The 13725-nt window shown below is 39.9% G+C and overlaps 1 protein-coding gene across 1 annotated transcript in view; it reads right to left on the bottom strand.

Moving 5' to 3' along the window:
- Window positions 1-245: 245 nt before the first annotated feature.
- Window positions 246-13725, bottom strand: part of LOC145397168 (uncharacterized) — a 252685-nt gene continuing 239205 nt past the window's right edge. Inside the window, exon 4 of the mRNA XM_080270364.1 lies at window positions 246-447. Coding sequence (XP_080126490.1) covers window positions 246-447 — 202 coding nt within the window. The remainder of the gene's footprint in view (window positions 448-13725) is intronic.

Raw genomic sequence — 13725 nt, 5'->3', positions numbered from 1 at the left:
TTCGAACTCGTCCGAGATCTTCATCCAACTACACTCCTGTATAATTTCGTTATGATATCTTGAGCATTTGCTAAGTTATCATGCTAGCAGACATACACACAGACTGACACACAGAAAGACAGAAAAACTGGAAACAATAACAGCATCGCTATCGGGACTGGTAATAATAATAATAATAATAATAATAATAATAATAATAATGAAATGAATTAATAAATAAGGAACCGTGTCTGTGCCTATTATTACTAATACTGGTTCTGTTCATGCCTGACCACTTGCATGTTTACCTTGACGAGTGTGAAGCAGACAGCCAGCGTACAAGCCAAAACACCGATCCACACCTGGCCACTCAAAGGGTAGTAGAAGCTCAGCCAACTGGGTGTTATGATCGGCGTGGCCATGACGAATTTAGCAGCAGTTTGTTCAAAGGCGAAAGTATAATCCCATCTGGAAACAATGTCTAGAATTAAAGATTCTACTTTTGTCAATCGATCAATCATTTCCTGTGGCACCCCACAGCATGCATACGGCCACGATGAACTCTCTTCACCAATATTTGTCTCATGCCATCTCCTTCAGGTCCCACCAACACTCCTCTCCCGCTTCTCTTTTCATTGTCCTCAACCAGGTTTCCCTTGGCATACCTCTTCCTCTTCTTCCTCTAGCAGTCCACTCTGGCATTCCCTTCTTTTCTATAGATGTGTCCCAGCCATTTCCAGCGAGACAGTCTCATACATTCATCAACTGGTTCCACTCTCGTAATATCCTTCACTCTTTCATTTCAAACTTTGTCTTGCCACTTTACCCCAAGACTCCTTCTCAGTATTTTATTCTCAAATCCTAATACTTTCTGATCTGTTGCAATTGTACTGTACCATGACTCATGCTCATATATTAAAATTGGTCTAACCATGGACTTGTAAATTATTACTTTCGTATGCACCGAAAGCATATTATTATTCCAATGAGATTTCAACATTCCAACAACTCGATAAGCCTGTCTAATCCTCTCCTCAGTTTCATTGTTTAATGATCCATTAGATGATACAATCGATCCCAGATATTTAAAGTTTTCTACATTCTTCACCACATTATTTCCAATTACACAATCAGTGTGGTTCTCCACGTTCATATTAATAATTTCAGTCTTTCCACAATTTATAACCAATCCAACTTTTTCTCCTTCCTCCACCAGACAATCAAGCACCCTCTGCATCTCGTAAATACTTCCACAAATCAGTACAATTTCATCATCATAGTTCAAACCCATCAGCCTCTTATTTTCTTTCCAGGTAATTCCTGCACCTATTCTCCTTACAACCTTTCTCATAACATAACCCAAAACTAAAACAAACAGCAACAGCGAAAGAACTCCTTGAATCTCTCCTGACCTAACTTCAAATGGATCACTTAAACAACCACCAACTATTACCTTACAAAATGTACCTTCATGAAGGCGTCTAATAATATTTACAAACTTTTCTGGTATACCATAGAATCTCATAATTTTCAACATAGCTCCACGTGAAACACTGCCAAACGCTTTCAAAATCAACAAAACACAAAATAAGTGGCATTTTCATCTCATCAGCTTGTTGCATCAGATGCCTTATAATAAAAATTTGATCATTACAGCCTCGACCCTCTCTAAAATCCTACTTCTTCTTCTTTTAAAATTTTATCAATTAGTGGGTCTATTCTGTTCAACAAGGTTTTGGAAAAGACTTTTGCAACTTCAGATGTCAAAGTTTGGGGAGGGCTGTGATGGTTTGGACAGTGCATTCCCTGAGAAACGTATGGGACCTAGGGCCGTTTGATCTCGTGTGAAAATGGGAGACTTTGTTTACTTCGACCACATGGAACCTCCATTCTAGAAACCCTCAACTTTTTTATACAGGTCAGATTTTATGTTTTTTTGCATCTCCTATGTAATAATTTGAGTGTATATCGTAAGCTCGACCTTTATGAATATGCCAAGCATCGAATTGTGCATTATCAGGGTGAATCTGTGTTGCATGTAGAACATATCGCTATGAAAAACGAATACTAAACTCTCGTGTGAAATTTGAGAGTACTCGTCAATTAATTACATAGGTTCGGGATGATTCGGGCAGTTGAGGAGGGGGATGATTCAGACAGTCCTAACTATCCCTCCACTACTACCAAGTCATGACCTTATCAAATGATAACACTTCTTTTGATCAATTATATTTAAATACATAGTGAAACACCATTCTTAATAGATATCAGGGAGTATATGTTAATAGTTTTGTTTGTTTAACCTATTCCTCAAAATGTTAACAGAAGGAAGGGGTATTACAACTTCTATTACAGTTTTGCAGGCTACAATATGCGTTGAAAGTCTTAAGTTAGTCTGTTTGAAATAAGGCCTAGAAATTGAAAAGTGAAATCAATATTCCAGAGAGAGAGAGAGAGAGAGAGAGAGAGAGAGAGAGAGAAGGCTAATTATGCATTTGTAGTTTGGGAGACATGGCGTCTGGTAATGAATGAATGAATGAACAAGTAAGAGGTTAAGTCATTTATTATTTAGTCTAGTGAAGATTATTTCAGTTATATATATATATATATATATATATATATATATATATATATATATATATATATATATATATATATATATTAACAGATATCAAGTAGTTCATTTGGATTCTGACGTTTAATATTGTAGTTTAGGAAAATGAAATATATTTGAATTAATAAATGTTTGTTTCTATGTAATATAAGTCACACAATTTTAAGACTATGCTGAATAATATATATGGCTGAACCATCCCACCCTACTGTCCGAACCATCACCACTGGTAGGGATAGTTCGGACGATTTAGTCACTTGTGTTTCGTTAACTATAGCTTAAAGCTATAGAATTAAAGCTAAGAATTTCATATTATCAACCTAAAGAGCCATATGATTACACTCCTGCTTAAACCTGAATTTTTACAAATATGTTTTTATAAAATGTCCGAATCATCACCGCCCTCCCCTATCCCCCTCCAATTTCCACAGAAACTTAAATCTCCCTTTTTTGGTAATTTTATAATCACTCCATTTTTCCACTCTTCTGGAACTCCACTATTATCCCAAGCCACATTAAACACTTTCAAAAGTGGATTCATCAACTCATCATTTTCCACCTTAGCCTGCCCCGTCCCGACCAATTTTGCATCACTGACTCCCCCCAATCCTGACCAATTTTGGAAAAAAAAAAAAAAAAAAGGCTCAACCCTCTGCTTTTGGTGAGAAACATCGAAAATTCATAGAGAAATCACACACCTGAGGTTTAAAGTACTAGATACAGGTAGCAGTACCCCGTACCTTACTGGGTTTTCTATCAGGCTGGCTCTAAAGAAAACGAGTTCTATGGGAGGGTAACTATTCCACACCATTCATAAACGGTATTTATTTATTTATTTGGCACGAATTCATGTGTAGTACGAGAGTATATTGGTTTTCACACAGTAATATGGGCAATAAAAGCATTCTTTCACTCCCCAAACACATCAATATACCTGACCTTTTTTGGCAACATTACCTGATCATCATTTCTGACTGTTTCTTCCTCTAATGCTATGTAAACTTTGTCCTCCATACTGTCATCAATTGGGGATTCACTCTGGCCCTGAATATCGTACCGTGGCACAACATGCCTTTACTGGCCAGGTCACTGGTAACAGGTGAATTGCCAAGACATTGGCTTGCGGGGGGGGGGAGGTCATGCGGGGTAAGGCATTGTCCCTGCCTGGCATCTTATAGAGGAAGGTGTCCCATGTATACATACCAAAAATCCCGCGTAAAAATTGAAAGCTGTGCAAATTAGGGACCTTGCAATTGATGCGTGTTTATATACGTCAACAGGACTGACAATGACAAAACATGTGGACGTATATATACATCAACGGGACGTGGCGGGTTAAACATTTCAGGAAATATTCCATCCTCTTCTGGGGCCTTTAAATTCTTTAACTCCTTTATAGATTTTGCTACCACTTCTGAGGGTATACCCCCTGTTTCTATCTGCAAATCTCTCTCAGCTGGCAAAATGTCCTCTTCAAGTGGGATTGGTCTATTTAGAATAGATTCAAAATGCTCCTTCCACCTTCCTTTTATATCCAAATCTTTAGTCATCAAGTTACCATTTCTATCTCGTACAGGTATTTCCTTCCTTCTCTTTTCAGTCCCAGTTAACTCCTTTATGGCCTGATATGCTGCTCTTGTGCTCTGACCGTCATTTTTACTTAATTTCTGTCTCTTTTGCCTTTTCATCATACAGCCTCCTCTTATCACATCTAATGAGTCTTTTTACTTCAGAATGATATTCTTCACTTCTTCGCCACCTTCCTTTTCTGAATTGCATTCCATGTTTCATCTGACATCCACTTTTTCCTTTTCTCTTTTCCCTTTTTCTTAATAGTAAACTTAGCACTCTCATGCAAAATCTCTTTTGCCTCTCTCCACATTTGGTTAATATCATTGTCTTCAGATTCCATCAAAGTCTGTAGGACCTGAAACCTGTTCCTACATTGCCAATGAAACTTCTCCTTTGTGTTCTCATCATTTCTCAGCTCATCAAAATCATATTTATTACCTCCTCTACAATTATCATTAACATTTAAGTTTTATTTTAATCTTTGACACAACAAATTGATGATCACTACAACAAGTTGATGATCTACATTTATAGTTATAATAATTTATTTCATCCTGCAGTTCAAAATAATTTATTCCCCAATAATAATAATAATAATAATAATAATAATAATAATAATTATAATATTATTATTATAGCTATGATGATGATGATGATGATGATCATGATCATGATAATGACGATGATATAGCTGAAAGTGAAGTCCCATCTGGAAACATTGTCACAATATTAGGGATTCTTTACATGTACAGCTTCATTATCTTCACATAACTCCATGCATCCCTCCAGAGCATTTCTTCTCCCATCGAACATTGTCAGACTACATGAGGCTATATTATTTACAACTCCATCATCATCTTCCAATCAATTTATCATCCCTAGCCCTGGTTTCTGCACTGGGAAGACCAAGATAACCAAGAATTATGCACAGATAATATATTTCTATTGTAAATGATTATACAATCTTGGAAACACTGCCAGACAATAGCATGCTGTTACTGATACATTATTTTTCCACTGCTATAAAGAGATTACTTTTAGCAGTAGTGTTAACTGAGCCCATTTCTAACCACGTCACTACGGGATGGACTTTATTCCACTTACTAATGTTGCTTGGTAACATAAGTAAACCAAAAGATTTGTCTATTGTGATCAAGGAAAAGGAGGTAACATGTACAGAATGCAGTTCCAATTTTGCAGGCATTCAGTACATGATGCTCTAGACATTTTTGAACTGACAGTTTCATTATGTAGTTACACCATTTGAACAAGTAAAACAAAAATAAAAGCATTACTTTCATCACTTACTTTATGATTAACCCGTTGCGTCCCGTTGAAGTATATATACGTCTGAACGTTTTGTCACTGTGGCTCCCGTTGACATATATAAATGCACCGCAATTGCAAGGTCCATCATTTGCACATTTTTCAAAATTCGTGTTTGGTTTTTGGTACGTAAACAGGGACACCTTCCTCTACCCGATGTCAGGCAGGGACAATGCCTTACCCCACGTGACCCTCCTCCCCACGCCATTGTTTCAGCAACTCATCTGTTACCATGTGACCTTGCCAGTACAGACATGTCTCATGGCAGTACGAAATTCATGGCCAGAGTGATTTCCCAATCAGTGACAATGTGGAGGACAAAGTTTATGTAGCATTAGAAGAAGAAACAGTTAGAAATGATGATCAGGTAATGTTGCCAATAAAGGTGCGGTATGTTGATGTGTTTGGTGAGTGAAACAACACTTACAGTGCCTATATTACTGTGTGAAAACCAATATACTGTTGTGCTACATATAAATTCGTACCAAATGAATACATTAATACCAATTATGATTGGTTTGGAATAGTTACCGTTCCCATAGAACACGTTTTGTCTGGAGCCAGCCCCATAGAATACACAGCCAGATAAGGATATTGTTACCTGCATTTGCATTTTAAACCTCAGGTGAGCGATTTCTCTGAATTTTCGATTTTTCAAATAAAAAGTGGAGGTTTCAGAAAAAAAAAAATCGAAAATCTGCCTGGATTGGGGGAGGTCACTGGTTAGAAATCTGCCAGATGAGGCGGGTTAAAAAGACATTAGACAATTTCAAATTTTACATGGTCAGTGGCGGCTCGCCCATAGGAGCTGCTGAGCTGCAGTCCCCCCATACAACTCACTGTCATGTGTATGATTCCATCAACCTCACACCAGAATAATAAGCTACTAACAAATATGTCATAACAGAAAGTCTTTATATGTTATTTTCAATATATTTAAAACCGAATTTTGAAAATTTTCATTAAAATGATACAAAAATAGAGGTTTCGTGCTGTATGATAGTATAGGATTTATTGTCACTACATCGGGCAATGTCGAGCTGCAACTGGTGCAGCCCTCGTGTTACGTTGAGTGAGCGTGGCATCACGTGTTGGTGGTGGTGCGTAAGTTGCTGTGAACACTTTATAAGTTTAATTACCCTCTGACAAACTATGACAGTGGAAAGTAGAGTGAACTCAGTGAAGTATTTACAAAGTATCAACTTTTCGCAGCTGACATTAAATGAAAAGATCGAAATAAAAGCAAAAGGAAGACATACACCATGTCACGGGGTTTTTATAATATCACGGTAATTTTGGAATAAATGGTTAAATATTATTTAAATTGATAATAATATTCAATAATATTGAAGAGCAGAGACAATGATTGTCTTGCTACATCAAGCAACGATTACTTTACGCTGGCTTAGCACGATTCTCTGAGAACGAGAATTCATAAACTTTCTCAACAGTACTCAGCAGAGACTAATTACTCACAATTGCTGAATTACTGTACTGTTAGCCTCTGGAGAAAGTTACATCACCCCTGACAATAAATAACTAATACTAATAATAATAACATCAGGTTCTTGCTGATGCATTAACTCCTGGCACAACGGATTTTAAGTTAATACAACAAGACTGGTCTAAGTACCAGTTATGAATAGTAAACGTTTATGCAAGCTAGGAGCTGTATGGAAAATAAGCTTAATTATGGAGAAATGAAACAAGATTTACTCTACATTAAGCTCAAGAAATAGAACTGTTAAATTTATTAATTACAAAAACAAATTTAACATTACATTTCAAATCAAATTAAATGAGACGCACTCGCTCACTCACACAGAAGCTAAATACTTACGCCTAGGAAAAACACCTTAACTAAGCTCTTAAAACTACAAAATACACAAAAGAAATACCAGTCGATGAATACTGTGTATCACCACTAAGGTGGGAGTGCTGGGATTAACTGTACTAATGGAGCTTGGGGTGCTAGCTGACCTCTCCACTTCTGAGCACAGACCCTTTCTCCGTCACAGCAAACACAAGACTCAATTCAAATGCACTGTATGGGCAGGAAGCACGAGCCACCGGAAGAAGGCGTGGCTAACGGTTTATGCAAGCAGAGGCGAACGATAAAAAACAATAGTATCGCTCAGTACAGCACTTAGTGACGTGCATTAAATCGGTCACTCTTTGAAAACGGTGACGAATTATTTGAAAAGTTACTCCGAAATGGAGAGAGAAACGGTTAACTGAGCGATACACAGTGAGTTTTCCACTAATAGTTCGTGGCTTCTCACAAAAAGGAAATGTCGCGAATTGATTCGTGACATTACGCCCCATGAAAATTAAATCTTTCTTCCTTCAGAAGAAAGATTTCAATATATATACATATAAATCCTAACTCAGTCACACAAGATTCACACTGTGGTGTGTGTGCTATCATGCTACAGGAGAAAGTCGCAGTCGTCAGTGAGCGAAAAAACCTCGTATTTACGTTAATAGAAGCAAGCTTGAGGGAAAAACTCCGTGACGACGGTGAAAATCCTGTACTCAGGTCAAACTGAGCGAAAAGTCGCTATATTTACACTGACAACTAATTGTTGTGTAGTGTGATGTATGTAATACACAGTGTAGGTGTGACAGTTGCAGTGTAACTGTACCTACGTGTAAAATGACACAGTAAATAATATATGGCAATGACGAAGGCAGAGGAGAAGAGGTGGCAGCGTGCGGCAGACGATCGGCTGGCCCGCACAGCAAAACTGCTACACCCATTGCTGAACCTGCAAAACCAATTGAGGTGGAGCATCAAAAGTGTCAATGGGACAAAATTCTTATTATGTTACAATTACTCTCTCTGGCTAGCAGTCAGTACATGCTATGAAAAGTACACTCGAGGTCGCCATTAATTTTAGCACACGATTATGGTCGGCAAGTTGAGAATCCCTGTGCAAACTCGGGTCTTCCATAGCCTCGAACCGCACACGGGTCCTCAACCTGTGCCTCAACCTACAGTACTTATATTAATATCGGAGAGCTGAGAAACCTTGTGCAAACTTGGGTCTTCCATAGCCTCAAGTCGCCTCTGCAGAGTTCTCACTTCCCCCTTAACCTACAGTACTTATATTAGTATCGGAGAGCTGAGAAACCTTGTGCAAACTTGGGTCTTCCATAGCCTCAAGTCGCCTCTGCGGAGTTCTCTCTCGAACTTCCCCCTTAACCTACAATACTTATATTAGTATCGGGAAGCTGAGAATCCTTGTGCAAACTTGGGTCTTCCATAGCCTCAAGTCGCCTCTGCGGAGTTCTCTCTCGAACTTCCCCCTTAACCTACAATACTTATATTAGTATCGGGAAGCTGAGAATCCTTGTGCAAACTTGGGTCTTCCATAGCCTCAAGTCGCCTCTCAACTTCCCCCTTAACTTAAGGTACATAATATGCATGTACAGGCCCTGGACATACTGTGTCCTGTGGGGCCAATGGGCGAGACATCAGGTCTGCACCCACTTCACCACTACCCTGTCTCTCAACTGACTCAGAGATTACAGGTGTGGTTATAAATGGCACAGGAAGGGCATGTCCCTGATTAGTGGTGATACTTTGGCACACACTGCAATAACGGACAAAACTATCTATGTCCCGTCCCATCCCTGGCCAGAAAAAGTCAGCTCGGATACGGCCCTGGGTCTTCCTTTTGCCCAGGTGACCTCCTGAGGCTGGACAATGACCCCATTGTAACACTGCTGGGCGGTACTTGGCGGGAACGACAAACTGCAGTCGAACCTCGCCCTCGGGTGTTCGTGACTCACGGTAGAGCCGTCCTTGTTTGCGAAGGAACTTGGCTCGACCTCCCCGTGAATACTTTATCACTCGACCCTTTTGTTTATTCCGCACGGCAGCAAGTGTCGGGTCAGAATGTTGTTCTTGTACAACAAGTTGACTGCACATCAGATCTTGCGGCGATTCAATGATCACTGGGGTGACACAGTCTGGAGCCTCAGTCATGGCTCGTGTTACCGCAGCAGCCGAAGTCTGAGTAGCGTCATCATCGGAGCAACTATCCTTGACTCCTTGAATATTGCCTACTATTAAGTCAAATAGAGGCTCTGGCATGACAACTGCAAGTGTCGTACCAGTATAAAATGGAGATGCCACCTGGATACATGCCTCAGAGAACAATCTCACTGATCCATCAATAAGCTTTGCATGGATCTGTCGAACTAAACTCTGCTTAACAGAGCAACCTGAGGAACCATTGTCTCTCAGGACCTTCACAGGAATGCCTCCCACAAACCCTGGCTGAACAAGGAAGGTACTGTCACCTGTGGGAGGGCCTGTGGAGGAAGCAGCTAGCCACTCATGAGGCTGCTGAATTGATGTGGCAAACATTGTGCCTTGAGGGTTATATTGGGAAGATGGAACATTGGCCATCTGTGGAGGGGGGTTCACTGTCACTGTGGGACTAGTGAACTGTGGGGAAGTACCCACACTGGTAGGGACGTGACCACCAGGCTGCTGCTGAGGAATGAAGGCTGCATTCGCTTCCTGCCTCTTTTGAGCTGGAGGTGAAAAAGTTTGTCCCGACGGTCGGTTGCGTGGCTGATACTGCTGCTGGTTAGGGTACTTGTTGTACCTCTTCCACTCAGATTTCTGAGTGTTTTGCCCCTGGTCCTTCCACTGCGGTTTTGGACCTTGGCCATTACTCTGAGAATGGCCTTGGTGCTGGGATTCAGTCTGAGACGGCTTCCCAGACTTGGCAGTATCTTTTCTGCTCCAGGTGTTTTGCTTACGAGCTTGATACCCGTATGCAGTAAAGAATGCGTCAGCCTTCTCTGCCATTTGGCTGGCATCTTTCACCTGGCAGATCTTAAGCTGTGCTATGAGCTCAGCAGGCCACGACCTCTCTAGCTGTGTACGCAGCATAAGGTCAATTATCCCCTCAAGCGTGGAAGGAGTTTCATCTTTCTCCATCCACTCATTTAAGTAAGCTGTGAGACGATCAAGGAACTGAACAGCTGTCTCCTTGTCTTGGAGACGAGCTCGCATGAACTGAACTTTGGCGTCGTCTACTGTGAGACCATACGCCTTAATGAGTGCAGCTTTCATCATCTCATATGTGAGATTGTCTCCACGAATTCTGTGGAGAATATCGAGGGCAGGGCCCTCAAATAGGCTAAGAAACTGAAGCCGCTTAGCTGCCTCATCCAGTTGATATAAGTCTGCCATGTCCTCAAAACGAGCTATGTACGGCTCGATTCGCTCGCTTTCCTTGTATGAAGGAAGCTTGATGCGTGGGGTCGCCAGGACATGTGCAGGGAGAACGCTCGTGGAGCTTTGACCAACTGCACCAGACGTGTCTGAAGCCAAGGAATCTCGCTTGAGCTTCAGCACTTCAAGTTCATGTTCTCGTTCTTTGTCTCGTTGTTCACGCTCGTATTCGCGCTGTTCTCGCTCGTGTTCGCGCTGTTCTCGCTCTTTTTCTAACTCGAGCTCGCGTTGTTTCTGCTCGTGTTCGCGCTGTTCTCGCTCTTTTTCTAACTCGAGCTCGCGTTGTTTCTGCTCGTGTTCGCGCTGTTCTCGCTCGCATTCGCGCTGAATCCTACGCTCTTCACGAGCATCTTTCTCACGTTCTTGCTCGTAATTGAACCGTGAGAGAACGTAACTCTGTATTTTCTCTGGGTCTGTGAGACCAATATCTTTGGCTTCCTGTACATATACAGCTGTAGCCATGATGCTAGCTCAATTTACTAAGTAACCGAAATTGAGCACTGACTGCTTAGCGACGAATACTAATAAACACAAGTAAAGAATACAGACACAAGCTAGTGGTGACCAGTCTTATCTAGTTAACTGGCAAAGAATAAATAAAAAATGTAAATGACTGGGAAGACTCAATAATAAACACAATGGGTACAGCGACTTCCCAGGAGCGAATAAAATCGTCTGGCGTTACCAAAAATAAACTAGAGTTAAGTATTCTATTGATTAATAAAGCAAAATTCACTTGCTAAATTAAGGGTAAACACCAGTAAGCTTGTGCCTATAAACTTTAATGATAAATACCTAAATATGAATGAGTGAGCACTATCTCGTGAATAGCTTTAGAGCTAGGAGTTAATATCCTGGAATGAGGTCGCCAATTGTCACGGGGTTTTTATAATATCACGGTAATTTTGGAATAAATGGTTAAATATTATTTAAATTGATAATAATATTCAATAATATTGAAGAGCAGAGACAATGATTGTCTTGCTACATCAAGCAACGATTACTTTACGCTGGCTTAGCACGATTCTCTGAGAACGAGAATTCATAAACTTTCTCAACAGTACTCAGCAGAGACTAATTACTCACAATTGCTGAATTACTGTACTGTTAGCCTCTGGAGAAAGTTACATCACCCCTGACAATAAATAACTAATACTAATAATAATAACATCAGGTTCTTGCTGATGCATTAACTCCTGGCACAACGGATTTTAAGTTAATACAACAAGACTGGTCTAAGTACCAGTTATGAATAGTAAACGTTTATGCAAGCTAGGAGCTGTATGGAAAATAAGCTTAATTATGGAGAAATGAAACAAGATTTACTCTACATTAAGCTCAAGAAATAGAACTGTTAAATTTATTAATTACAAAAACAAATTTAACATTACATTTCAAATCAAATTAAATGAGACGCACTCGCTCACTCACACAGAAGCTAAATACTTACGCCTAGGAAAAACACCTTAACTAAGCTCTTAAAACTACAAAATACACAAAAGAAATACCAGTCGATGAATACTGTGTATCACCACTAAGGTGGGAGTGCTGGGATTAACTGTACTAATGGAGCTTGGGGTGCTAGCTGACCTCTCCACTTCTGAGCACAGACCCTTTCTCCGTCACAGCAAACACAAGACTCAATTCAAATGCACTGTATGGGCAGGAAGCACGAGCCACCGGAAGAAGGCGTGGCTAACGGTTTATGCAAGCAGAGGCGAACGATAAAAAACAATAGTATCGCTCAGTACAGCACTTAGTGACGTGCATTAAATCGGTCACTCTTTGAAAACGGTGACGAATTATTTGAAAAGTTACTCCGAAATGGAGAGAGAAACGGTTAACTGAGCGATACACAGTGAGTTTTCCACTAATAGTTCGTGGCTTCTCACAAAAAGGAAATGTCGCGAATTGATTCGTGACACACCAGTTTTATCAATTCAACAGAGAAGTACAAGCAGGAGTAAAGAATATACACGCCAGTTTAACATCAGTGTTTATGAGAAATGTGAATGGCTTTGTGGTTGTGACGAGAAAAACGCTTTATTATACTTTCCATGCTTAGTGTTTGGTGGTGACTGACTTGAGGCATTTACCTCAGAAAATAATGAAACATGAGCAGTTGGCCAAGCACATGAATAACGTGATTGATTTATCAATGTTGGGTAAAGTGAACATTGCAACTCAAATTGATTCAGCATACAAGCTCTCGGTTGCAAAACACAATGAAGAGGTGGAAAAAAAAATAGAACTGTTGCCCAAAATCATAAACTGTAAAATTTTTTGGAAAATTTTAACTCCTCTTGAAGGACATGATGGAACTACTAGTTCCAAAATCTAGGGGTATTTCGAGGCTTAGTTCATTTTGCCTGTGGCCTAGATTCCAGCTTAGATGCTCATATAAGTAATGATACAGTGTTTAAAGGAACATCAAAATCTGTAGAGAATGAACTTTTAGAATCTATGTTAGAAATCTGCAAAAATAAGATCAAGGAAGAAGTAAAGAATGCAGAATATTTGGCATTTATGTGTGATGAAACAACGGATATTTATGATAAAACACAGGTCGTAATTGTTCTAAGGTATGAGCTACAAGGGAAACCTGTTGAGAGATTCTGGGGATTTTTTAACTTAATCAGTCAGACAGCAGAAGCAGTATCAAGTGTATTAATGACAGAGCACCAGATTTTAACTGGTGATTTTCCATACAAGCTCATTGGTCAGACTTATGTTGGTGCAGCTGCTCTTAGTGGTGTTAACAAAGGAGTGCAAACCATAGTAAAAGAAGTGTATGCCAGTGCTCACTTTATCCACTGTTATGCACACCAACTAAATTTGATTTTTGAACAGGCAACATCGCAGAATATTAATGTTTGAGTATTTTTTAACAGCTTGTCAGGAATACCAGCATTTTTTTCAAAATCTCCACAAAGAATGGCTGCACTGGAGAACGTAGCTGGCCATCGAATTCCAAGGCCAT

This window comes from Coenobita brevimanus, chromosome 40, assembly GCF_032717465.1.
Source record: "Coenobita brevimanus isolate Jiangsu-jjx chromosome 40, ASM3271746v2, whole genome shotgun sequence".
In the NCBI taxonomy this organism is placed as follows: Eukaryota; Metazoa; Arthropoda; class Malacostraca; order Decapoda; family Coenobitidae; genus Coenobita; species Coenobita brevimanus.
Note: the sequence above shows the minus strand (reverse complement) of the source record. Positions and strands in the feature narration are given on the sequence as shown.